Here is a 26,752-nt window from a genome sequence, read left to right as displayed (position 1 = left end):
TGTAGAGCGTGGGTTGCAATAATGGTGGAGTTGAGGGATTGGATTGGTAATGTTTACAGAGCTTTATTATGGCCGGATCACCGGTGTCCTTTTGAAATCCTTAAATGGAGAATTTCCCAAGAAGGGTGAATTATGATTCCTCTCCTCGTCCAAAGTTGCCAATATCACAGGATTCTTAGTGGATTTGGCCTTCGGCCGGGTTAGTCTTGTTTCCATTCGAGCCTCTTTATGGACTCTTGTTTTCTAACACGAATTGACAAGATTTATTATTGTATTAGAATACTGCGCAGGAATTATGAGCATTCCTATTTATTTTTGTGAAGGTCTCCTTTTACGTTGATGTGATGGTAGACCTTTGCCACCGAAAACCTTTAATTTTTATTTTTTGTTAATTTTGTGTGTAAAAGGATCTTAACATTTTAGAATAAACAGGTAAAGTGGGAAGGATTCAAGATTTCGACTTTTCAGAAGTTTCAAATTATCATAAAAATCTCAATGGAAATGCGGAAAATGATTACATTTGTTGATCTTCCTACCATTAGCTAACAAATTTTCATGAGATATACTCAGTGAGTCGATTTTCTTCTAAAGAAAAGTAAAACTTTTTAGCATGAACAAAAAAAGACATTGTTTTACATGGCATCGATCATATAAAGATGGTAGTACTAGTTCGGGTCTAGTTTTAAATTTTTAATTTTTCGGTCTTGATCAAGTTTCTTTTGAAGTAAGAAAAAGCCAACTTTCTCATGTCAAGATCAGAACCCACGACCCAAGAAGGAAACCGTCGGAAATGTAGACCCATAGATCCAACCGGCAACTCGGCATGAGTTTTACCGAGCGCAAAGGTATTAGGTAATTCTCTATTGTTTGTAAAGCAGGCTTTCTTTTCCTTGAGGTGAATATTGACTAACCTCTGCTATGCAGCGGATGTTTAAGGTGACTGACCATGCATCGCTATGAAATATACAGATCTTTAATACATAGCAGTAACATCTCGGTGATAATTGAGAGGGATTTTTCAGTCAATTCAAAAAGTGAGATATTTTTGGATCATGCTATAATGGGGTGGATTGCGAGTTTGATAGGAGACTACAGCCCCAAAAGGGAATTGATTTTACAACTCAATTGCAGCACAAGAAACTTATTCTTAAGAAGGAGCAGTGCTACAACTGACAAGAAGAATCTCCTAAGGTGATCAAGGAGTCGATTCGCTATTTTAGTACGGTACAGTCTTAGGCCAAGGAGAAGCATCGGCTATCAACAGAGTAAACTTTATTTTGCCGGAGGAGAAAGGAATATCATGGGGTAAAGATCGAGGCATTCCTAGTTAAACAAATGCCTGATGGCTAAAGCTGTTGAATACTAAGATGTGGAATAGATTCGAGGAAGATCCGACATTACCGTCCTTGTTGCAGAGTAGTCGATAACACCGTGCTCGACTCTGGTTTGCTGGAAGAAGAAGCTGTTGTAGAAACGCCTATCCTAACTGCAAAAGCCGGTTTTTTGGGAACCGGAAGAGTCGCACTTTCACTACCAAGCATGAAAACTGCATCTGACATCGTGGGACGATCACTCGGGTCTTCTTGCACACATAAAAATGCCACGTTTATGCACTTCAAAACTTGATCTCTGTTGTAAGTTTCGTGGAGCACTTGATCCATCAAGTCCAGTGCTTTATTGTCATTCCATAATTTCCACGCCTGCACAATTGAAGCTTCAGTACATTCAAAGAAAAGGGCGACAGGAAGCGGATAAAGCAGAAGAAAGGGACAGCAAGTGGACTGTATTCACATGAGTAAGAAGGCTCATTGTTCCTTCAGACTGATAGAAGCCCGTGTTACGTTTCCCACTAACAATCTCCAGTGCAACGACACCAAAGCTAAAGACATCGGACTTGAATGAGAAAAATCCATCCAAAGCGTACTCTGGAGACATATATCCACTGCATTGGAGCATAAGCATAATAAGTTAATCAAGCCGCAGTCGAATCATTAAAGTTTCACCGCAGATATTTTTTTTTTTTTTTTTTTTTTTGGTCAGTTCACCGCAGATATTAAAAAGGTGATAATGTGGTGAGTGCCTTGTGTAGTGTCCAACAAATTCTTTATTCAGACGAAGATAAATGGTCATCTACAAAAACTTACTATGTTCCGATCACCCTTTGCGTGCTTGCTTCAGTTTGTTTCGCCTCAAATATACGTGCCAGACCAAAGTCGGAAATTTTAGGAGTCATCTCCTCATCGAGCAAAATGTTGCTTGTCTTGAGATCTCTGTGAATGATTCTCAGCCTAGAATCCTGGTGAAGATAGAGCATTCCTCGTGCAATTCCCAAGATAATCTCAAAACGTATCTCCCAGGTCAACAACGAACACCTTGTTCGATCTAGCAAGGTTTTTATTTTAATTTGTGAAGGTAGCAAAGTATTTAAATCTTACTCCGTCAGACTGACTTAAAATCTTTATGAAGAGATAGAGATTGTGGAGTGCTACTACCTATTGCAGCTATGCTCTGAAGCATACAAGGAAAAGAGGAACAGAAATAAGGTGCTTACCAAATATGAAAGAATCTAAGCTTTTGTTGGGCATGTATTCATACAGTAACATTTTTTCATCTCTTTTGACGCAATATCCTACTAATCTGACGAGATTTCGATGCTGTAATTTGGCAATCAAGACGACTTCATTCTTAAATTCCTCTAAGCCCTGTCCTGATCCACTCGATAGCCTCTTTACTGCAATTTCCTGTCCTCCTGGAAAAGTAGCCTGAAACAAAGTTAAGAAACGGATTACTTCATCACAGTGACCTCGTCAAAAGCCCCAGATAATAGAAGAAGAAGCCATTTTATTTACCTTGTAAACAGGCCCGAACCCACCTCTTCCAAGTTTGTTCTCATCTGAGAAGTTATTTGTCGCTTGTAAAATAATTTCAAAGTCAAAAAATGGCACTTCTATGCCTTTCTTATCTTCCTCCTCGAACTGGCGCGAATCCATCCACATTTTGATCCGTTTCTCGCTGTCGTATAGACGAAAGTCAAGATTTTCCTGAGCGCTTTCCCTGCTCCCTGAAGTGCAACTCAAGTTACTAATCGTTTGCTATCTTATTATCGTATATCTAATAAAGACAGATACAAAGTAGTTCGTGTTTGATTTGTGATCACCTTGCGTACTACCATGCTGCCTTCTCATGTAAAATAAGCCACCGAGTACAAGGATGAAAATTGCAGCGATGGCTGGAGCAATTATATATACAGGTTTCGCTTTCTGTCTTTTCTGCGACGATCCTCCTCCTTCTACGTTATTTAATAAGAAAAGAAAGTGTAAGTACTGTATTTTGGACAAAAGTGAACGAATAATTGTAGACACATGGAGTCACCAAGGACAGATATGAGGACTTCATAGTGCAGGTCACAATCCCTCTTATAGTGGATGAAAAAGAGCTAGTGGGTGCAAGTCCAGCACTCTGTCATCACATTGCGTGTATGGACCATACTTGTGATTGTAACCGTGAAGGCAGATGCTATTGACTCCTTGACAGGGCAAACATATCTCAGGAATCTTGGGCAGGAGACAAACTATAGCTTTAGCAGTTCTGGTTTCGAGCTCTTCTGGCATAACTATTGTAAATTCCAGAACGCTGAAAATATAGACTTTTAACTGATTGGAATTTGTCAGTTTGCTTCTAGGAGGAACAAAATCATCCTAGGAGTACTCTAAATGATAGACCATGGAGATAGAAAATATTGATTTGGGGGCACGGCAGAATTAACTTTTATGGTGACCATCAAAACCTAATGGCTATGTTTCCTTCTAATCTGTTATTCATGAATACAGTAGCTAAGGTTGAGGGTCAATTCGCAAGATCAACATTCTTACCTAGAGAACAATTGGCGCTGAAAGCATTCCAACTGAATCCTGAGTTGCATAGGCACCTTGTCATTCCATCTAATGCATTCTGGCAAGTTGCTTGTGACCAATTGCAGTCTTTGGACGAATTGCAGAGAGGCTCTTTCGGAGTGCTCCACTCAATTTTCACTTCGACACTTCCAGAAGAAACTCCTGTGCTGAAGTCATTCTTTCCTCCGATACACCCATCGCGCACACTAAATGGCGAGGACTGGTTAAGTTGCGGCTTAATTTCCATCAGATCACTATCTATGCAGTTGAACGTTTTGTTGACTTGGATGGTAAATGTTCTATTTTCTGGAGTGATGCTAGTGACTCTGTAGTCATTTTTGCCCCGTTCAAAGTAAAGCTGGGCAGTTTTATTGTCGCAGCGAAATGCAAAGTATAGCGGATCACCACAGCTCTGTCCCATGCTTAAAGGGTAGGGGACTAAATTAGTGCCACAAGTTCCACAGCTCCTGTCAATAGATTCTACAGAAGTCAACATTGAACAAATATCAGCATCAATGCTATACATATTCACCTGCAATTGAACTTTATATTCATGGCTGAAATTGGGATAGCATCATTTGCTTGCCATATGCAGGTGGACTAGAACACTTGGTTGGAAGACGTTAGCAATCAAGATAACATGTAAGTGCACAAAATATGAGCTAAATTCTTAAGTTCATCAAAGAAGGCATACAAGAAGCCATAAAAGATTGTTAAAATAAAGAAGTCATGGCGCAAGTCAGAAGGTCACAAACACAAATGATCTTGGAAAGGAAAAAAGGTCAGGCCAAAAGGTAATTAACCTATGTCTGAAAGCTGCACTCGGACATAGAGGTTACGACCGTCCGGGGCAAACTCCTGCATATGGTCAAGATCTTCCGACCAAGTATAGCATGTCGAGATGCTGCTCTCTCTCCCTTGGTGCTGATCCTCCTCGAACGAGTAAGCCTGGCAATAGCAGTCTTTGAGGCACTCTTGCCTACATTGCTCGCTATCTGCCTGAATCTGATTGTCCGGATTCCCAGCCTTCATCATCTTAAGAATCAAGAAAGTACTGTTCTTCCCGCATAACGGCGACTTCCTCTGGCACCCCCCAGGATGCAGTTCGAACCCCGGCAAGCACCTGCACATGGTCTCATTGCTATTCATACCGTTGCAGCTCTGGAACTTATTGCACGCAATGAACTCACTACATCGGCCCATCGGCTGGGACCAGACCGGCGTCGACCCGTTTCCCCGCCTGAAGTATTGAATCTGGCCATCATAGTTCATGACCAACCGGGCTTTGCTGGATTCATTGACTATTCTTTGGTAAGCCCCGCTCGGAATAGTGGTCGTGGTGAAATTGGAGAGCAAGACAGAGATGGAATCGAACACCTCATCGGCTTGTATGAACTTGCCATAGACCCCACTTTTCCAGTAAGGAGACAGGTTCCGGATCACTTCATACTTGCTGGGGTCGCCTTCTTGATCCCTCCGGAACATGAAGTTGCCCGGTTCCGGGTCATCCTGGCTTGCCCAAGAAGTCAACTTGAAGTCTTCGGTCATCCGCATCCCAGGAAGGAACGTGTCGGTCGGGTTATCGAAGCTCCGCCATGAAATGCTCTCGCTTCCATCGTCTTCCATCAGCACCAGATTCCCTGTATCAAGAAGCTTCGCAAACCGGGTCAAAGAGCTTGAACTCGTGACATTGGTCCACCAGATCGGTCGTCCTTCATCCCACAACTGCAGGTTGCCGTCCATGAGGCCGAACGACCCCGTGCGGCCCACAAGCGGGCCATCACGGTTGGCGACCCAAACGATGATCCGAGGGTTTGACCTGTAATACCAAATTCCAACGTACGTCCTTGAGTCGGAGCTCCCGTTCGGCTTGAAGAAGCCGAGCTCGAACTGCTTGCCGGCGGACACGAGAGTGTCATTTCCCTGGTACGTGATCCTGCTCACTGTGCTTGCTGTTATAGTGTCGCTGCTTGAGCAGAATGGAAGGACTATCACAGACAAGAGCAAGCACGTGAACTTGTTGGAGCGTCGCATGGTAAATAACTGGAGTTCTTGCAATGGCCGCGAGGTTTAATGACTCTCTCACGCCTGGTCACCATTCATTGCAATAATATCTCATCCTCATCACACCATTCACCGGAAGGTTGTCTGCAAGCACGCGAACATATCGAGATCGTCATCGTCTTTTTGCCAATCGGGAAAAGTTAATCCCCACACAGAACGTTGACTAAGTCAGATACCCCATAGCAGCCCGCCCCCCCCCAAAAAAAAAAACTGTTTGGAAAATTATTGTTTTTGGGTTTGCGTTCAACTTTATCTCTTTAGTTAGTGGAAAGAAAATTTAAAGAAAATCACGCTAAAAATTATGTGGATGGATGGCGTGGCCGGGAATCTTCTCACATGTTAATCTTAAGCTAGAAAATCATGTCATGTCCACATTCAATGTAAACTAGGCGGATGGTCAAGTAGGTCCGGACCTACCAAATTTTGCGTCCATCCTCGGTTAAAAAATTATCACATAATGATTTATGTGAAAAATTTCCTGAAATAGAATATTGCAATTAGCCTCCACGAATTCTGAATCTACGCTCTACCTCTCTCCCTCTATCCTATGAGCAACCACCACATTACCACCATTGGGTCCGTCTCGCGTCATTGTTGCCGAACTAATCGGCACCACCATGTCGCCGTTCATTCGCCGTCAGTCGCCGTCGTCATCTTGACCTTCATCTCCGCATCTTCTCATGCTATGGTCGGCGAAATGGCGACTCTCTCTTTCTCCCCTCCCCCCGTCCTTCCAAGCATGAGCCACTCACCGTGGACGGGGTGAAACCTCGTCGACAATTACGACAGCACCCCCACACAAGCGAAAGTGGAGATTGTTGTTAGTGGTGGCGACCCGTAAGGTGGTCGTGGGCATGGGCGATGGTGAGCTTTTCTATTTGGGTAGCAAATGAGAGGGAGAGAGATGTTCATTTTTTTTCAGGTTTGTTTCATGATCATAGGTAGATTAACACACATGGCATAATTAATTTCGATCGAGAACCTACCTATAGTTAGGCAGATCAAGATCGGAGGCCTGAAAGTCCTTTTAGGGTGTATATATTTTCAAAAATATAAACGATTTGTAAAACATTTTTCATCAAGTGTTTCTAAAGCCATTTAACGAAACGTTAGTTTGCTCTTTACACGATTCTAGGCCTGGGCTGTGCATAATAAAAGGGGGATGGTGGAAGAAATTGCAAGTTCACAACAATTGAATTTGTAAGGGCACGACGCTAAATCATTGCAAGCTGGCGTGAGCACATGTTTGTCGCTATTAGCTAGAGTAAAGTATACTTTGTTCATTTTATCTCTCTCTCCCCTCCCAAAAGAAAATTCTCTCTCTAGACTAATTAGTCTTTTTTTGTATGAAATTATATTGCAGGCTTCTAATTTTCTAATTTTCTGTCTTCTTCTTCGGAAAAAAAAAAAAGAGATTTATTGGCTCCTTTTCTCGGTACAGTCCCCTGTTCTTGCGTAGTCCTTTGAATAAGACTCTTCAAGTACAATGACCGGATTAGCGGTGTAATGAGACGGCCTTGAAGAGGACCCGTTGGCCTACCGAGTTCCTGCCAAAATCTTCAGAATCTTGAGGAAAGGCGAAGTGCTTTGTGACACATGTCACCTACATCACCTTTTCAGATTGTGACACTCACATTATCATTGAAAATTCGCTTGACTAATTACGCGGAATACTATATGCACGTCGGCAAAGTCGAAGTCCTCCGGCAACTATCGGTGAGAGACTATTATGAAAGGAAAAAGCTCAATATATTTGGACAGTGTCACTGTAACTAAGTTTGTTGAGCTAATTGAAGTCCCAATCTCCTCGATTTAGAGATGAGGAAAACTAACTCAATACACCCGCCTTGATCAACATACAACCCTAAATTTAATGAAGCATGTGACATGATTTAATTAATTGCGATTGTGGAACGAAAGTGACGGTGAATTGATGGCAGGAAAGTATTTCGTCTCAAGCAAACCTCTTTTCTTTTTTTTGAATGTTTATTCAAGGTAGACTTTTCAAAGGAAATAAAAAAGGTACTGTTATCTGGATATATCAGGACGTTCAAGCGTTGCACATGGTAGTGCGAGAGGAGTCAATGGCCGTCGTTATCCTAGTTTGCCTCGCTAAAGCAACAACTGGTGGGGGACCGTCAAAACCCAAAATGATTTTAGAAAGACTGTAAATAGAGTTGCTTAAAAAGTCTTTTTGGGCAGAAAATTTGTGGGTAGAAATAAAGTAAAAAAAGGCCAGTTGGCTGCCACTTTTGCTTGTGATTCCTCTTCCCCCGCGACTTAGTTCGAGCATTCTTCACACGTACATTTAGTTGTTAACTTGATGATGCGTAACATTGTCCGCCGAGATCGGTCCCCGCGGAACAGGAAGGAGATGCAAAACAACGTAGGTGACGACGACAAGAGGGTCGGCCTCTATATGTTTTGGACATGTCAGGAACGAAATGCAGAAACATTCCCACGGGAAGAAAAAAAAAAGCCACCCAAAATCACTGTTCGTCCTGCTCTCCTGGAATTTGAGCCCGTCCAAGGTTCCATCTTGAGAAAAGGTCCTCACAACATTGCCGAGGGGAAGCATGGTTCCAGAGTAAAATAAAAAATCTAAAAATCAGATTGGTGGTCCAAGTTCTAAGTGTTAGCTATATACCCTAAAGTAACCTTGTAATATCTTGTAATGGATACATGTTAGGGATTATTTAGTGGCAAATAAATATTCATTTATGTCTTATTTATATGAATAAGTCTATAAAATCAGTTGCAACTGAACCTATTCTTAAATTGTTAAGAACATGAGTGATAGATTTATATTATGCTGAATTTTAAAAGAATTTCCGGTTAATAGATCATTGAGATGATATTGATGATCTTGTTGAGACCAGTGCATTTTCAAATTTCACTATTTAGTATTGGAAACCTGAGGAGATGATGAGTCACAAGTCATTAAGTATTATGATATCTAAGGTAAAACACATGTGCTTATCTCGAACAAGTTTATTGAATGTGACATGCATATAACGATTGACAACATGGAAGCTTTTAATGAAGTCAATTTCTGATCGTTCACACTTTGGTCTGGTGTAAGATCCTCAGACCTAAGGCATGATGCTAACTCGTATGTTTGATGGTTGTGATTCACAAGTGTGCATATTGACGCTTCGTTGATCCATTTCTATACTTAATGGTTAAAGTTTGTTCACATACGAAGGCACATGCGTGTGTAATATGAAATCTATCTTCTTGTTAAAATTGATGTCCTATGCAATCTAATTGTGACATTGTATTAAAATCTTCGGCCGATGTTATAACCGATAATGAATTGTTCATGTCTCAAAGATGTACATGTCAATTAGATTTGGGCATATTATCGAATTGGTGGCTTGACTAATATAATCCCATGGTCTTTAATCAATCGGGATATGGTGAGACAAAATGATTGAATTACAAAGTCGCCAAAGTTGACAGGTTCCTTATATTTTTGAAACATTTAGCCATAATATATTAGTAGATGTTACTTATGGTTTGTGGGAACTGGAAATTGATATGGACAATCAGTTTTATTGGTCGTGTTAATATGTTAGTACAAGTTCTACTGCTGGCTTAGTGTTGACACTTAAATTTTGGCGACCAGTCATTTATTCATTGAAAAAATTATGGATTAATATTTAAGCTCTAAAAAAAATTGCATAGCATATATTTTTAGACGCATCATTATTTTCTGATAAGGAATGATGATTTGATATATTCAGTAAATCTTTCGTATATATACCGAGAGATATATTTCATAGAAAATTGGAAGATTTCAAGGGAATATTTCAGGTGGGGATATATATTTGGTGTTAATCTTTGGGCAATAAAAAATACTAGATCTTGCAATTGTCGATGGGCATGAATAGAGAAAATAAAATATAATAAAATCGTGGAGATTGTGCCTTGACTGTGCGAGATGCGATCGAAAAGAAGTAGGAAATTTTGCTTCTTCCATATACGGGGCTCTATTTCGTTGCATATAAAAGGGGTTGACCCGCACAGACGAAGGGGGCGACAATTCGTGAAAAGGAGAGGAAAGCGTGAGAGACAGAGTGAAAAAAGAGGGAAAAAGGAACCTCTCTCTTGTCCATACTAAAGTCAATAAAAGGTATTCACTTTTTCTTCTTCTCTCTTCTCTAATAAAGTGCAGAGAAAAAGAGAGAGTGGATGTGAGAGGTAGAGAAAAAGAAACACAAAAATAAAAAATAAAGAAAAGAAGAAGAGAGGAGAAGTCGTCTTCTTCAGGTGGCTCCTCGCAGCTGCTGATTCGCCGCCGCGTCCTCCTACCGGCGAGCTCCGTTGCCGACGCCACAGCAGCCCGCCCGTTCGTCGCCCGACGCCTGCGCCTCTGCTCGCCCACCGCCCGCCTCTGCCCGACGCCTGCAGCTTGCGCCGCCGCCCCTCCGTTCGTCGCAGCGCCTCCGCCCACCCGTCGCTGCACCTCCGCTCGCCCGTTACCGCACCTCCGCCGTCGCTGAGCCTCCGTCTTCGCTTGACCCGAGCTGCGCGCTGCTACTCCTTCCCTGCAGGTGCACCAGCGACGACGGGCTGTGCCAAGCACCACTAGCTACGATTTCCCCTGTCGTCTTGAGCTCATCGACCTGACACCGGCCTGCTGCTAGTCCGCTCGCCACAGCCCGACCCCGACGCAAATCGTCCTTCGCGAATCCCAGGCGCCAATCCCGTTTAGAAAATAAAAATCCAGTCAAGATATTTTTCTTAAATCAAGTTTTGTTATTATGGCTTAAATTGGAACATTGGATGTCAATGTTGATTATATGAATATTTTAGGCATTGTGTGTAGATTATTGTTGCCAAAAATCAATTTAATTACTAATTTGATCCGTAAGACGTTGGATCATTTTTTAATTATATTGATTTTTTTTTTTTGCTTTTTGATAGTATTTTAACTCTTAAATCATTATAATTATTAATTTGATCCGTAAGATTTTAGATCAATTTTTTAATTATTTTGAACTTTCTTACATGTTGTGATGTTTATGATTAAAATAATTGTTAATTTAATTCGTGAGACAAAAGATTATTATTTTTTAATTATTTTAATTATTCATTTGATGAATATTTTGAGTGGTTTAGATATAATGCTTATTTGGAGATTGCTTGTCTTGAAAAATACCCAAAAAAAAATTGCTTGCTTTGTGTGTTTATTTTTTTTTTTTTGGTGCAATTTATTTGATTGTTTAATAATGAATGAACATCCATGTGATCACTCAATTGCATGATAATGATTTAGATTAAAATCAATTCAAACTGTCTGTAAAAATATTTTTTCAGATTTTACGTGGGTTAACATCGGGGGTCCATTCGGCCCAACCCATGGGATTCACAATCCCACCTATGTCTAATTGCATTAAGATGGCTGTGGAGTAATCCTCCCACGACCTGCCAAGGAACGTCTAGGTCGTCAAGTTGTCAAAGGGCTCGGTCTTGCAATTTTTTTGTCAAAGGGCTCAATCTTGCAATTTTGGATCATGACGCCCATGTCTAATTTTGGTCTGATTTTCCTTGGCTGTGATGATGTTGAACTTGTTAGAATATTTAAATAATAAACAAAGTTTTCATCTAACAGTTTAAATTTTTAGAATAATTGACAGTGATTTTACTAAAATCTCACTTGGTATCAAAGCTGGAAGTTTTGAATTCAAATCTTTTAAGGCTCTATTTGCCTCATCAATTAAATTTTCATGTCTTAGTATTAGACAAAAAGACTAAATTAAGCGTGAGGGGGAGTGTAAGAATATTTAAATTATAAACTATACATTTATTTAACAACTTTTAGAATAGTTGATAGTGTTTTCACCAAAATCTCATTGAACTGACCTGCCATGGAGCTATCTCTGTCGAATGCCGCAAGTCTGGAGCAAGTTTGGAGCATGGCCATAGCCTTTTTGAAGATGAAATCTATGGTCCCCATGATGAGGTAGTCACAATAGAACCGTTGGCCCAAATATGCATAGAGAGTGTTCTGATACACGTCAACGTAGCAACAACACTTAATGATGAACCTAGGGATGTAACATACCATAACCAATGAGAATAACGTTTGAACAAGAGAAATAATGTTGTAAATGTGTTTGCAGTTGAGTCAATCAGATTGAGTCGAGCTAAAAATAAAAGATCTGAAAGGGGCTTCAAACTTTACAAAGTCTAAAGCTGGTTTTAGATTTTACAGTCGAATCAAAGATTTGAAGCGCGTTTAAATTCAATGACCGAATTAATAATCTAAAATGAGTTCAGAATTAACAACCATATTAATGATTTGAAGTGAGTTCAAAATCAATGGTATCTTTAATGATTTGAAGTGAATTTAGAATCAATAGCCAAATTAATAATTTGAAATGGTTTCAGATTTAACAATCACATCAATGATCTAAAACGATTTCAGACTTAACCGTCACATCAATGATCTAAATCAGTTTTAGATTTAACGACCACATCAATGATCTAAAACAATTTCAGAATCAATGGGCTCTAAAACGGTTTCAGATTCAAATAACAAATTAATATTCTGAAATGGTTTCAGATGTAATGGTAAAAAATTAAATATATGTAATGGTTACAAAGTTAATACTCATAATAAAGACTTGGAACGGTTGCAAACTAATTTCTGGAATAATGTTCCATAATGGTTATAGAGGTGATACCCGAATTACTTTCTAAAAAGGTATTAGAACTTATGTCCATTAGGCTTCTCTAAAACGGTTTTAGAGTTAATGAGCCAATTAAAATGTGATATGAACTAATTATAAAAAGGCCATTGTGAGAGCATATCATAGGATGATTGAAAATCAACAATTGAGAATGTTGATAGTGATCAATCAAGTCATTCCCACACGAGAATAATTACTAGCATAATTGTAGTTGTGAGATCTCTCAATTTTTCTCTTCTGTTCAACGTGAGAAAGGTGATATCGACACTTGTGAGTTGGATTAGAAGAACGTTAGAACCTATGTTACAAAGAAATCAGGCATTCTAGGTCTGAAGAATATCATAACCAGTATTACTAGAAGATATCAGACGTTTGTGGTCAAAATTTCAAGGACATTAGAACCGGTGTTGTCATAAGGTCAAATGTTTGTGATCAGAATCTAAAGAACGTCAAAACTAAAAAAAATTAGCAAGGACCAAGGGTAATGTGATTAGCCTACTTCTCGTTTTTATGTGTTTTTGCTAAAATGCATGAACAATGCTTTGGAAATACATAAATGAGCATTTTTACTTCTGCTGCAATCAAACTTTGATATTAATTTACATATACAAGCATTCTCGTTTATTGAAACAAGCACCAACACCAAGATATGTAGGGTATAGATTTTAGGTTCCAAAAATTGGGGAACTTATTTTGAAGGGCATTAGGAACCTTGAACAAAAATTTGTGTTTTTCTTGTTATATGTTTTTGCGCGATCCTACAACATTCTATGGCATATGTAATATGAATATACTTTCAGCACTATTTCATAATTGAGACTTTTTTTTTTGTTAATATTTCATAATTTTCATGTGTTTAAATATAAATTGTGACCAATAGATTATGGTGACTATTAGAGGTAAGATTCGCTGCAATCGTTCCATTAAGAGTATATGTGAAACCTAAGCAAATCCTAAAATCTACTATGGAATCAGTGACAAGGTAAGTTCCAAGTTTCTAAGGGTATGCGTGATAAAATTTTTAGAACAGAAATTGATTTCTTAATTTCTGTTTCATTCTGATTTATTCTTCAAATATATTTATGGAATAAAAATTTGTTCAAGAAATAGAAAAATCAAATTGCGTTACCAAACAGATTTCTATTCCAAACCTGTTCCGAGAAACAGAGAAATAGATAAATAGAGAAATATAAATTTTATCATGCGCACCCTAAATATGTAGGGTAGGTTTGAGATTTCAAAAATTAGGGAACCTCTTTGGATAGTAGATTTCAGGCAAAACCTGAATGGAACCTAGAACTACTCACTTCTATATGTGCTACCCTGGCCTTCATTTTCTCTGGTGAATTAGTTGAACCCCAATCTAATCCTTCTCAAAAGGCCAATGGCTTACCACACGTCCCTTTGGAAGCCACCTGGAAACTCGTAGTCGATCCCGATGTGTTTAATTTTGCTATCTCTTTACTCACTTTCAATATTTTCGAAAAGGAAAATGTGCAAGATGCCAGTGAGGGCACTCGATAATAAAATATTTTATTTTCTGATAGCAAAGCGCGCAAAATAGAGAAAATTTTTAAAAGTAGTTTCATAAATTAAGACGCGTTTGATCTCAAAAAAGGAATGGCACGCACAGTCAGGGCCAAACCTAACTCCGAAGTGGGCTTCACATTGAAACACAAAAGTCCGCGATGATTCCACGAAGCCTTAAAAGCACCATTCTTTCAATCCAATTCCCCCCGCCAAAACGAAAATATAATCTCTCTCTCTCTCTCTCTCTGCCCGCTCGGTGCTTGGGCGTTGATGCCATGGAGAGAGGTCTGATCTCGAGGGATCGGTAGGCGGAAGGGAGCCAAGCGTACTTCCTCACCCACCCGCACGCCGACCCCACGCAGGGCCTCACCCCCGCCTGGTCCAGGGGCCCTCTCTTCCTGAAAATTCACTTTAGCACGCTACATTTTCGAGTGGCAGGAGAATATATGAATTAATAGAACATAGCCATCAAGAAAATTGCAGTTGAGACCCTCTATGCACTCTTTTTCGGCAATAAAAACCAAGTGCTATCAGGTCTATACCTCATCTTGCAAGGGAAAGTCATGGCCATACTTTCCTGGTAAAACTTCATAATCTTCTTGAGATAAATCAGACATTTGGCTTGGAAAGTTACGGTGAGGTCCCAATGCAAGTCTTTTTCCTGAATTGAGTCTAATTCGTAGTCTTATCAAGCAGTAGCCGTTCGCCTCCGGCTTCATTTAGAACCACCAGGTGCACCATGTTATTGCATATACAAATTAATCTGATCCGGGAAAAGGGAAAGCAAATGTTTCACAAGATTTTGCCATTTATGCATAATTGTCTCCATATCAGGCCCCTGCCGGCGGTCTTCAACAAGAACAGCGGTAGGAGCTTTCAATCCACTTCTAATTTCTAAGCGTGCACGAGAGAGAGAGAGAGAGAGAGAGAGAGAGAGAGAGAGAGCTACCTTGGTAGCTATTGATGTATCCTATTATTATCTTTATTTCAAAGTGTCATCTGTTCTACTTCCTCTGTAATTAGAGCAAAGCTGAAGCAGTCTAATTCAATAACTACAACAAACATTCAATATTTCCCGTTAATTTGTGTGTTGAAACAAATACGTCATTGACATTTTTATTGTTAATACCATTTTACTATACAAGTAACATGAACCCAATTTTTAATGAAGTTGATTTATACATTGCCTAAATAAATAACTTTTCTCCTAGTTAATTTGTTATCTGGATGACTCAACTTGGCTAGCATTTACATATAACGAGGATGATGTTTAACAGAAAATGAATTGTAATTTATCTTTAAGTAAGTCATTATTATTCGAATTTTTTCCTGCACTATTATAAAATAGTTCAAATAATAAGAAATAACACCATACTGTTAAAAAAAACACGATGTATCATTTTAGTGTTAGCTAATTTTATTTTGCTATGTTGATTAACAGAGTGCAAAGGTATTATGCAATTATCTATTGTCATGAGGAGGATATTCACAAGCATGTGCCATGCAGCGGATTCTTAACGCAACCGAACATACTGTACTATGAAATATGCAGATCTTTAACACATAACAATAACATCTCAGAGATAACTAAGGGGGAAATCTCAGCCAATTCATAAACAGATTTTCTCCGGAGTATGCTAGAGTGTGGTAGATTGTGAGTTTGATAGGATGACAATAACCCAGTAGGAAATTGATTTTACAACTCAATTGCATCAGAAAAAACTTATTACCAATGAAAAGTACGGGAAACGACAGGAAAATAATCTGCTCTGGTGATCAAGACGCGGATTCGGGGATGTTAGTATTGTACAGTCTTTAGGCTGAGGAGGAGCATCAACAGTCAATAGAGAGTCAACTGTATTTTCTTGGAGGAGCAAGGAGTATTATAAAGCAAATATTTGAGGCACTCCTAGTTAAACAAAATGCCTGATGGCCAACGCTTTCGACTATTCGGATGTGGAATGGATTCGAGGAAGATTTAAAATTACCGTCCTTGTCCCAGAGTAGTCGATAACATCGCACACGACTCTGGTTTGCTGGAAGAAGAAGACGTTGTAGAAACGCCTATCCTAACTGCAAAAGCCTGTTTCTTCGGAGCTGGAAGAGTCATTGTTTCACTACCGAGCATGAAAACTGCATCTGACATTGTGGGACGATCGCCTGGGTCTTTTTGCACGCATAAAAGCTCCACGTTTATGCACTTCAAAACTTGATCTCTGATGTGAGTTTCGTGCAACACTCGATCCATCAAGTGCAATGCTTTATTGTCATTCCATAATTTCCATGTCTGCGCGATTGAAGGCTCAGTACGTTCAGAGAAAAGGGCGACAGGAAGTGGATAAAAGAAAAGTAAAGGATAGCAAATGTCACATGATTGAGAAGGTTCATTGTTCCTTTGGACTGATAAAAGCTCGTGTTATGTTTCCCGCTAATAATCTCCAACACGATGACACCAAAACTAAAAACATCAGACTTGAATGAGATAAATCTGTCCAAAGCATACTCTGGAGACATATATCCACTGCATTGGAGTATAGCAAATCAATTTAGTCGGAATCAGATTATTGAAGTTTCACTGTCGATATTAAAATATGATAATATGGTAAATGCCTTGGGTAGTGTCCAAAATAGTCTCTATCCAGATGAAAATAAATGGTATGCATGTCTACAAAACTTACTATGTTCCCATCACTCTTTGCGTGATTGCTTCAATTTGTTTTGCCTCAAATATCCGTGCCAAACCAAAGTCGGAAATTTTGGGAGTCATCTCCTCATCAAGCAAAATGTTGCTCGTCTTGAGATCTCTGTGAATGATTGTCAGCCTAGAATCTTGGTGAAGATAGAGCATTCCCTGTGCAATTCCCAAGATAATCTCAAAGTGTATTTCCCAGGTCAGACACCTTGTTCGATCTACAAGGTTTTTATTTTAATTTGTGTAGTAGCAAAGTCATTTGATAAAACTCTTTTGGACTAACTTAAAATCTTTACGAAGAAAAAGAGATTGTTGAGTGCTACTATCTACTATAGCTATGCCCTGAAGTAAAAGGGAATAGGGACACGAATAATTTCAAAATCAAAAAATGGCACGTCTATGCCTTTCTTATCTTCCTTCTCGAATTGGCGAGAATCCATCCACATTTTGATCTGTTTCTTGTTGTCGTATAGACGAAAGTCGGGATTTTCTTGAGTGCTTTCCCTGCTCCCTGAAGTGTTAACTCTAGTTACTACTTGTTTGCTATCTTATCATCGTGTATCTAAAATGACAGATATGAAGTAATATGAGTTTGATTCGCGATTACCTTGTGTACTACCAAGCTGCCTTCTCATGTAAAATAAGCCACCGAATATAAGGATGAACATTGCAGCAACGGTCGGAGCAACTAAGTATAAAAGTTTCACTTTATGTCTTTTCTGCAATGATCCTTTTCCATCAACACATTAATAAAAAGAGTCAAAAAATTTGCAAATAGAGATGGTAAAACTCTCTCACGACACTTTCAACTACTTTATCTTTATTTTTTTAATTTAATTTTTCTCTTTTTTTAAATTAATGTCTTCTTTTTTAAAAAAATTTCTTTCTTCCCCTTCCATCATTCTATAATAAATTTTTTATTAAATAGTAAACTATACTAATGTACCTAAAATACTAAAATAACTAAAATATGTAATAAATATGAATTTATATTGATATTTATATATTGAATATATATTATAAAGGAGAATTAAATTTGAATATATAAATAAAAATAAGATTAAATTAATATAACTAAGATTTTACTTTTTTTAATTTCTTATATTAGAATTCAAAATTATTTATATTGAAATATAATTTCAATTTTATTAATTTAATAAGCTTGTTATTTGAGAAAAATAACTTTCTTGTTATAAATATTAGAAATCATATTCATCTTTATTCCACCTCTACTATAGAATAATTTTATCTTGTTTATATCCCATTTATATTCGACTTTGTCTTGTCTTGAATAGACACCAAATGTAAGATAAGATAAATTTTATCATATCCTGAATTTTATCCAAATTATCAAACATAGCCTAAAAGACTATAATGGACACTATGCCAAGTAACAATCGCTTCGAGTCTAACCGGAGAGGTCTCTTCACTCCATCATCTATGGCCAGGGCACAATCTATAAGGTTTTTCCGATAAAGGCATGCGACCATGATGTTACATATAAATGAATAGGGGGAATAAATCAATGCATTAATCTAGAGTTTAGTCCCTTGACGAATAGGTCAGCTCTATGCGTGGAACAAGCACATTTTGTTGAAGATACTTACCTTGAGACAAGCTTAGACAAGAGTCGGGACCATAAGAATATTGGACCATGCTTCATGAAAATCAAATCTTGTTGGTCTAGCTTTTCAATGTATCAATGATTTTGACACTTGGTTTTCTTTCTTTCTTGTCGACTAGAGCTGGTAAAACTGTGCTCCTGCTTCATCAATGTCCTGGTCCACCTATGTTTTAAGTCTTGCTTGATCACATGTCCAAGTTGCACCACTAGAGTCTTCTTCTCTTTGGCATATGCCCATACTCGTTCACTGGTATGATGCCTGCTTAAATGCTTCTACCTACTCACTCAATAATAATGCACTAGTCTCGGTTGAAGTTTCCACACAATATTGGGTTTTCTTCCTTTCTTGTTGACTGGAGCTGGTAAAACTATGCTCTTGCTTCATCAATGTCCTGGTCCGCCTATGTTTTAAGTCTTGCTCGATTGCATGTCCAGGTTGCACCACTGTCGCGACCCGATCTCGCCGCCCCCTCGAAATGGTATCCAAGGATGGGAAAGGTCGGGTTTAGGGGTACTTGATCACGAAAGTTCCCTCATAGCTTGCATTTCCAAAAGACGTCATCACCTCGCCTTTTGGATCAAGCCTCTCATGAGTTCACTCCACGAGATCGCGAGCTCTCCCAAGCTCGTACCCGCGTGACAGCGGAATGTCACGATCCATACCCACATAAGCGACATACCTAAAAAAGGAGTCGAATGTGGATATTGAATTTAAGGGTACTTTTACCATGGTAGCCCTCTTGATAGTTAGCTTCACCCATTAGGATGGCATCACTTCATCCTTTGGATTATTCCCACATCAAGTATGCTAAACCATAGTGAGTTTTATCAAAACTCATACCCCGCGTGACAACAGATTTATTTATACGATCTACTTATTTATAACAACCTAAAAATAGACAGGAGTCGCCACTAGCCTCAACTTTGGGGGTCGGCTAGAAACCCAATCGAGGGTCGGGAGTGTCCCCTAGATTCCTACGCAACCGAGATATCCGAGTTCGGGAACTTGGGTTACGCTAATATTGCTATTAACGCCATTTCGGTACCTAAACAAGTATGTTGTGTTTTTCCTAACATGTCCATGCGTTTTTTTTACATTTTTAGGATCATCAATTCCTAGACTAAGTGATCATGCGTAGCAGACACTTTCATTCTATTCTATTTCTAAAAAAAAAAAGAATAGAAAACAATCAATGAAATTGAAAGCACAAGACATGAAGTAAACAATCAATAGAAAACAAGAAACCTAATTATGCAATTCTAAAGAATATAAAAGAGAAAACAATCGAGAAAGAAAGGAAACCCGCAACTCGTCGGGCTTTATACAATGCATAAAACCCGAGACATATGTCGGGAAAACAAAAAGTACATGACAATGGTCGGAATGGACATCGACCTTCACCATCTTCACGCCTTACACATTTTCCGTCTTCGGGGTCCTAATCTAGACCTTGCTTAGGAAACCTCTAGCTAAATGCATACAATGGAGACGAGCAAACGCATCAAAATAATCAAAAGCAAGACATTTTTTATATTAAAAAAAGAGTGACTAAAGTCACAAGGTCTCTGGATCAAATTCTATGTGATATCCCAAGATTCATCATTATTATATGTCACATCTAAATTCTTCATCACAGAAACTAGACACTCAACATAGGCTCAATAAAAACGCAATCAATGGCTATCTCATTCTAAAATTTCTATGGCAAGTGAATTTATAACATCCTGGAAGAAATCAAGGTCAATCAAAAGTAGAACAGAGTGGCAAGGCAAACATACAACCATTTTTTTAGTTTTTATGTGAAGGACAACTTTTCATGAAGGACCTAATCCCAAACTCCTCACACAAAAAATTTGTATTAAATTCACAAGTATTCGAGGTTATAGAAACAAAGCATGCTTTCTAAACCAAGACAAATTCCAAATTTCAATATTAGCAAATTTACGCATGAACATCAAACATCAATTACACGTGATCTCCATTTAACCCACTAAAAGCACACATGATTGCATTCTAGTAAACTTTATACGGGAAATGCGGTAAGACACAAGCATTGCAACTTTAATGGGACATCGGAACGTAGGTAAACATAATGCAATGGGGATTAGCTATTTATGACTGAGCCAAAAATCACAAAGCACGGCATGTAGATTGAAGATAAGGGGAGAAAATAAGCATAGGAAATCAGCCAAAATGGATTACTAAAACCACACATTTTCATCATAATCCTAAGCTTCTGCTCTTTCTCATAAACCAGATTTATCAAGAGAACGGGTAAGTACTTGAATGATAACCCATGTGTTTAAAGCGAGCGTCTATATAGATGAGGAAAATTCAAGACTTTTTTTGGACTAAGACGCTAAAAGCTTAGGTAACATCAAAATATGGCACCAGCATTGACATATTAAAAGAGGTAAAAACAGCAATCTACCTTTCTTATATTTATAAAAGTGGGAGTTAAGCTAGCCACCTTTCTTACATTTCTGAACAAGGCCAAACAGGAAAATCAAATGCAGGCACCTTTCTTACATTTCTAAACAAGGCCAAACAGGAAAATCAAATGCAGGGATACATCTATCGGTCCTATGGAACTTGAAAATGACCACCGAATGAAGTGAACAAGCAAGATGACATGCTTCCTGTTTCAAGACATTTAAATTTCTTTATTGCTGTGGCTAAAGATATATCCCTACCCATCTAAATTCTAATATCCAATCATACCGAAGGTAACAACTAGAAAACAAAATTTTGATTCAATACATCATCAAATTTGAAAGAAATATGTTGGAGATAAAACTCATAATCCCAACAATGTTCCTCCACAGGTCAGCATCTGATATAGGTAAACTCGTGACTATTACAACTACAAAAATGCTAAGAACAATCAAGAGCAATTCCAACATCATCATATTTTCTATTTATCTGCATATACCACACAGAGAACTATTTAAGAGAGGGAGTGCGTCAATTCGTGCATGAGACAGAGCAATTAAGAGGGAGAGAGATAAAAAAAAAAAACCTGATCAAGCTAGGGACAGAAATCCGTTGTCACTGATCAATTTTGGAGCTGTGCCGAGACTTCCTACTCAGCGCGAATCTGAACCCCGATATCTCGAGCTCCGGAAGGGTGTGATCCGCGACGAACGCGTCGGATTGATAAGCGAGTGAGCGTCGCTCGAGCAAAAAATCCAGCGAGAAGAAATCGGTCAAGAGTCGCTGTAGTTACTGCTAATACGCTTCAGATCTGAAGCTCCTCCGATCAAGTTTTCAGAGAGCAAGCGTCGCCGGTCTTCAATTTCAGATCCTTGCTAACGAGAGAAAAAAAAACCCTAGCCTTCGACTTGAACTCAACGGAGAAGTATTGGAGACGGATGCGGAAACTCCCTCCGATGGACCGCGAGCGAAGTCGAGACTTGGGATCCGAGATCTGAGTCCTAGCGGCCGCGTCTTTGAAATGAGCTTCGAGCGCTCAGTCGGCCGAGAGAAGACGAGGTCCGCGAGAGGAAGATCGCCAGTCCACGAGCTCAAGAGATGGTATGAAGATGATCCGAGGAGAAACGCAAGAAAGATGCCGCCATTGACGTCGTGGGAGGGCTAGGGTTCCGCTGCAACTGCCTCCAACTCCATTGATGACCCCGCAAAAAAAAAAAAAAAAAAAAATACGAACGCCCAGAGAGAGAGAGAGCTCGTGTAAGGAGAGAGAGAAACCGTGTGAGGAGAGAGAAAGTCTGTGCGAAGTCCTCGTTCACCGTCCGCGATTCCCCCTTTTTATGCTCCCTCTTTTTCTTTTTTTTTGTTGTTTTCTTTTTATTCTAACTTTTCTTTTGCTTTTCATTTCATTTCATTTTTTTTTTGTTTTGTTTTCATTTTCACTTTCATTTCATTTTTTTTATGCTTTCCTTCATCCATTTTTTTTTTATCTTTTGGGCTCTTTGTTCTTTTTCTCTCCTCTTCTTTTTTTTTTTCTTTTATTTCTAATTTTTTTTTTTTTGTCTTTTCATTTCAGAATTTTTTTAACTTTTGCGAATTGAATGTTTAAAACGTCGACAAAAATTTCGGGTGTCAACAACCACTAGAGTCTTCTTCACTTTGGCATATGCCCGTACTTGTTCACTAGTATGATGCTTGCTTAAATGCTTCTACCTACTCACTCGATGATAATGCACTAGTCTTGATTGAAGTTTCCACACAATATTGGGTTTTCTTCCTTTCTTGTTGATTGGAGCTGGTAAAATTGTGCTCCTACTTCATTAATGTCCCGGTCTGCCTATGTTTTAAGTCTTGCTCAATCACATGTCCAAGTTGCATCGCTAGCGTCTTCTTCACTCTGGCATATGCCCGTCCTTGTTCATTGGTATGATGCCTGCTTAAATGCTTCTACCTACTCACTTGATGATAATGCACTAATCTCGGATGAAGTTTCCACACAATACTTTGCACGTTTCTTGACCAGTTCTTCTTTGAGATCACTTACCTCACCCTCGCTACAAGCACAAATGGGTATATATACTTCCCCTTTTGAACCCTGTATGGTACAGCCATGGATAGCAAAAACAGTAGTCCATGGTCGTTCATACTCCCAATTTTCTTGCTTTGCTTATCTCACTGCACCCACCTCTGTCATAGCTTAGACAAGCTCGATGAAAATCAATCTCTATCTGGTAATCAAACCTTAACCTCCTCGGGTGGCGACTTTGTGCTTGGCTTCTTCACACCAGGCAAGTCGTCTTACTCCTACATAGGCATCTGGTACAACAACGTTCGCGAGCCGGCCTTCGTCTGGGTCGCGAACAGAGACAACCCTGTCACCGACAGGTACTCCACTGAATTGAAGATCTCTGATGGCAATCTTATCATTGTCAACGGCTCCCAAGTCCCTGTTTGGTCCACGAATCTGCGTACTTCTTCATCTGGGTCGAGTTCCATGGTGGCAGTTCTTGAGGACGACGGCAACTTCGCTCTCAAAGACGCGCCGAATTCTTCTGTGACTCTGTGGCAGAGCTTTGATCACCCGACGAACACGTGGCTTCCCGGTGCCAAATTAGGGATCGACAAGCGCAAAAACACGAGTCAGCTCTTGACATCATGGAAGAACGCCGAGGATCCTTCGAGAGGTTTGTTCTCTCTCCAGCTCCAGCCATACAGTGACGGCGTGTACTACATATGGTGGAATGGGTCTGAGCATTACTGGACTAGTGGGACGTGGGACAATCAGTCGAAAATTTTCTCTTTGATCCCTGAAATGAGATCGGACTATATTTACGATTTCAAATATGTGGACAATGAGAACGAGAACTACTTCACCTATTCAATCAAAATCTCCTTCAACGCCAAATCAACGTTAATGATGGATCTTTCTGGGCAGCTCAAGCAGTCTTCGTGGTTGCCTTCTTCCCAGGCGTGGAGCTTGATCTGCTCTCTGCCCCGGGAACAATGCGAGGTGTATAGACTTTGCGGGCCTTTCAGTGTTTGCAGCGAGAATACCGACAATTTCTGCAGTTGCTTGCCTGGGTTTAGCATCAGCTCTCTGAGGGATTGGAATCTGAGCGATTGGTCTGGCGGTTGCAAGAGGAATTCGGACTTGAATTGTGCAGCAAATGCTTCTAATGTGGAGAGAGACCATTTCTCGCTTAGTTCTAACATGATATTGCCTGAAGATCCCCGATCTTTAGATGTCGGGAGCGATACGGAATGCCGAGCTGCTTGTTTGAGCAATTGCTCTTGCACAGCTTATGCTTTCGAGGATGATGCCTGCTCAATCTGGATTAAGGATCTCTTCAATGCACAACAGCTCTCACAAAGTGATACCAATGGAAAAAGCTTCTATCTCAGGCGTGCCGCTTCTGACGTTCAGGATACGAGCAAAAAGAGCAATGTAATTGCGATAGTTGCAGGGTCTGTTAGCTCCGCAGTAGTGATATTAGTCATTGTCTTTTTTGGCATTTGGAGATGGAGGAGAAGGGCAACTGTAACAACAAAGACAATGGAGGGTTCACTGATAGCCTTTGCATACCGGGACTTGCAAGTAGCAGCCAAAAATTTCTCAGAGAAGTTGGGTGGGGGCGGGTTCGGTTCAGTTTTCAAAGGAACATTACCTGATTCAAGTCACATAGCGGTCAAGAAGCTTGAAAGCGTAAGCCAAGGAGAGAAGCAATTCCGAACAGAAGTACGCACAATCGGCAACATCCAGCATGTGAATCTTGTCTGGCTTCGTGGGTTCTGCTCTGAAGGTGACAAAAGGCTGTTGGTCTACGATTTCATGCCAAACGGTTCCTTAGACTATCATCTCTTTCATAAAAAGGACTCGAAGACCTTGGATTGGAAAATGAGATACCAAATTGCTTTGGGAATAGCTCGAGGTCTGGCTTATCTCCATGAGGAGTGTAGAGACTGCATCATACATTGTGACATCAAGCCAGAGAACATCCTTCTAGATGCTGAATTCTGTCCAAAAGTGGCAGATTTTGGCTTGGCAAAGCTTGTCGGCCGAGATTTTAGCAGGGTGTTGACAACCATGAGAGGCACAAGAGGGTATCTAGCGCCGGAGTGGATCTCTGGAGTGGCTATAACAGCAAAAGCTGATGTTTATAGCTATGGAATGATGCTCTTTGAGTTTGTTTCAGGAAGGAGGAACTCAGAGCTTTCAGAAGATGGGACCATTAAGTTCTTCCCAACATGGGTTGCTAGCAAGATAGCTGAAGGAGGTGACCTGCTTGATCTTTTGGACCGAGACTTGGAGAACAACGCTGATACTGAAGAGCTAACTCGGATATGCAGAGTTGCTTGCTGGTGTGTCCAAGATGAGGAAACTCACAGGCCATCGATGGGGCAGGTTGTTCAAATACTGGAGGGGTTGTTGGATGTGAACCTTCCCAGGATACCGAGAGACCTTCAACTGCTTCTTGATAATCAGGAGCATGTAGTTTTCTTCACTGAGTCGTCATCGTTGAACCAGAGGGCCCAGACGAAAAATAATACCTCAACTGCTTCCTTGCAGAAGCAAAATAGTTCATCTTCAACAAAGTCTTGAGTCCTGAGGATGATAAGATAAATGCTTAGTACAAGAAGTGCTTCAGTTAGTTAGTGCGTATTCCCTTCTGCTTTTTCTGTAGTCAAGAAAGAATCTCGTTATTTGGGGATTGGCTTTCTTGGGCTTTTCCCCTAGCTTTTTTGGTTACATATAGCTACAAGCAAGCTTCGAATAATTGCCAGGCCAGCCCAGTTGTAAAGACCCTTCATTCTATATAATGATCTGTTGTCTGCCTTTTTAGATCCCAATTGACATCGGTAATTAGTATGGAAAATTGTCTTCTTCATTTTCTGATAATTTTGGCACTGGAATTGGGAGTATTGGTATCTCCTAGCTTGGATTCCAGCTGGTGTCTCACATGGTTCTCGAATCTGCCCTCGTTGCATGCAAAGCAGGCTATAAGGCTCAGCGTTTGTCTTGCTACTTCGTTTATTTAATAAGTCACGCGAGCAATGTGAACCAGAAGATCTTCTTTGCTTAACATGTCTATCCCAATGATCACATGGTGCTTAGGATGAGAAGCAATGATATCAACAACCTGCCACTTGGGTCGCTATGCAGTTCTGTCTGGGCATATTTCATCTTTCACATGCTAAGAAGGGGTGGCTTCTGCTTAGTTCCTGGGACATTTTTCCGAGTCTTTTAACTCTAGTATAGCTTTAAGAGATGGAAAATGTGGCTAGTAATATTTTATGCTCTCAAAAGCCTTTAGATGTGCATCTTTATGTGGTCCATGGAAAGCTTCTAGATTCTGAAGGCTCATTCAAAGTACAGAAACCGGAGCTATAGAAACAGAAGAGTGCGCTTCAAATTCGCTACACCAGTTTTTTCTCTATCAATTGTTTCATAAACTGCAATTAGCCAGTGAGAACAGGGTCAATGTCGCTGGTCCGGATGGAGTAGCATCATAGTCAATGTCGCTGGTCCAGTTTTCCAGCATGTGAAGGACCGGATGCTCGGTTTTCGTCCTCCACTGTTTGACTAAAGACCAAAAGTATCTTCTTCGTTTCATGAATGGCCGAAGTCTTGCCTATGTTCCCAGTCGTGCTTGACCTTGACCTGAGGAAAGGATTCCATTGTCGAGACTGAGCGAAGCAAAAGCCCGCATGATCGTGAGACTGTGTCGTGACGGCTTTTCGACGTTTCAGTGACAGAGATAGCTAGGCTGGCACCTTAAATAAGCCTGCCTGTTTTGGGACCCAAAAATTGGTACTTTGTAC

General features: G+C 39.8%; 3 protein-coding genes across 5 annotated transcripts; 1 reads left to right on the top strand and 2 right to left on the bottom strand.

Moving 5' to 3' along the window:
- Positions 1-1,026: 1,026 nt before the first annotated feature.
- LOC104440044 (G-type lectin S-receptor-like serine/threonine-protein kinase At4g03230) lies at positions 1,027-6,108 on the bottom strand. 3 transcript variants are annotated; one of them, XM_039301154.1, is made up of 8 exons: positions 4,697-6,107; positions 3,873-4,373; positions 3,158-3,286; positions 2,850-3,061; positions 2,552-2,762; positions 2,145-2,382; positions 1,792-1,942; positions 1,027-1,700 (listed from the first exon to the last, which is right to left on the bottom strand). In XM_039301154.1, the coding sequence occupies exons 1-8, from the start codon at positions 5,925-5,927 to the stop codon at positions 1,398-1,400; spliced, it is 2,976 nt and encodes a 991-aa protein (XP_039157088.1). In that variant the 5' UTR covers positions 5,928-6,107; the 3' UTR covers positions 1,027-1,397. The 3 variants fall into 3 exon arrangements, with proteins under 3 accessions (XP_039157088.1, XP_018730893.2, XP_039157089.1); XM_018875348.2 differs by having other exon boundaries at positions 3,158-3,289; positions 4,697-6,106; XM_039301155.1 differs by having other exon boundaries at positions 1,517-1,672; positions 3,158-3,289; positions 4,697-6,108.
- A 9,683-nt stretch (positions 6,109-15,791) lies between these two features.
- LOC104440073 (G-type lectin S-receptor-like serine/threonine-protein kinase At4g03230) lies at positions 15,792-17,730 on the bottom strand. The gene is made up of 4 exons (XM_010053061.3): positions 17,485-17,730; positions 16,864-17,388; positions 16,556-16,706; positions 15,792-16,472 (listed from the first exon to the last, which is right to left on the bottom strand). Exons 2-4 carry the CDS (start codon positions 17,031-17,033, stop codon positions 16,170-16,172), a joined length of 624 nt encoding a protein of 207 aa, XP_010051363.2. The 5' UTR covers positions 17,034-17,388; positions 17,485-17,730; the 3' UTR covers positions 15,792-16,169.
- Positions 17,731-23,026: 5,296 nt separating this feature from the next.
- LOC104440090 (G-type lectin S-receptor-like serine/threonine-protein kinase At2g19130) lies at positions 23,027-25,818 on the top strand. The gene has a single exon (XM_039299397.1). The coding sequence runs from the start codon at positions 23,043-23,045 to the stop codon at positions 25,530-25,532; it is 2,490 nt and encodes an 829-aa protein (XP_039155331.1). The 5' UTR covers positions 23,027-23,042; the 3' UTR covers positions 25,533-25,818.
- The last annotated feature ends 934 nt before the right edge of the window (positions 25,819-26,752 follow it).

The sequence above is a fragment of the Eucalyptus grandis genome, chromosome 8 (assembly GCF_016545825.1).
Source record: "Eucalyptus grandis isolate ANBG69807.140 chromosome 8, ASM1654582v1, whole genome shotgun sequence".
Lineage (NCBI taxonomy): Eukaryota > Viridiplantae > Streptophyta > Magnoliopsida > Myrtales > Myrtaceae > Eucalyptus > Eucalyptus grandis.
The sequence above is the reverse complement of the archived record's forward strand: the minus strand, read 5'-3'. Positions and strand labels throughout refer to the sequence as shown.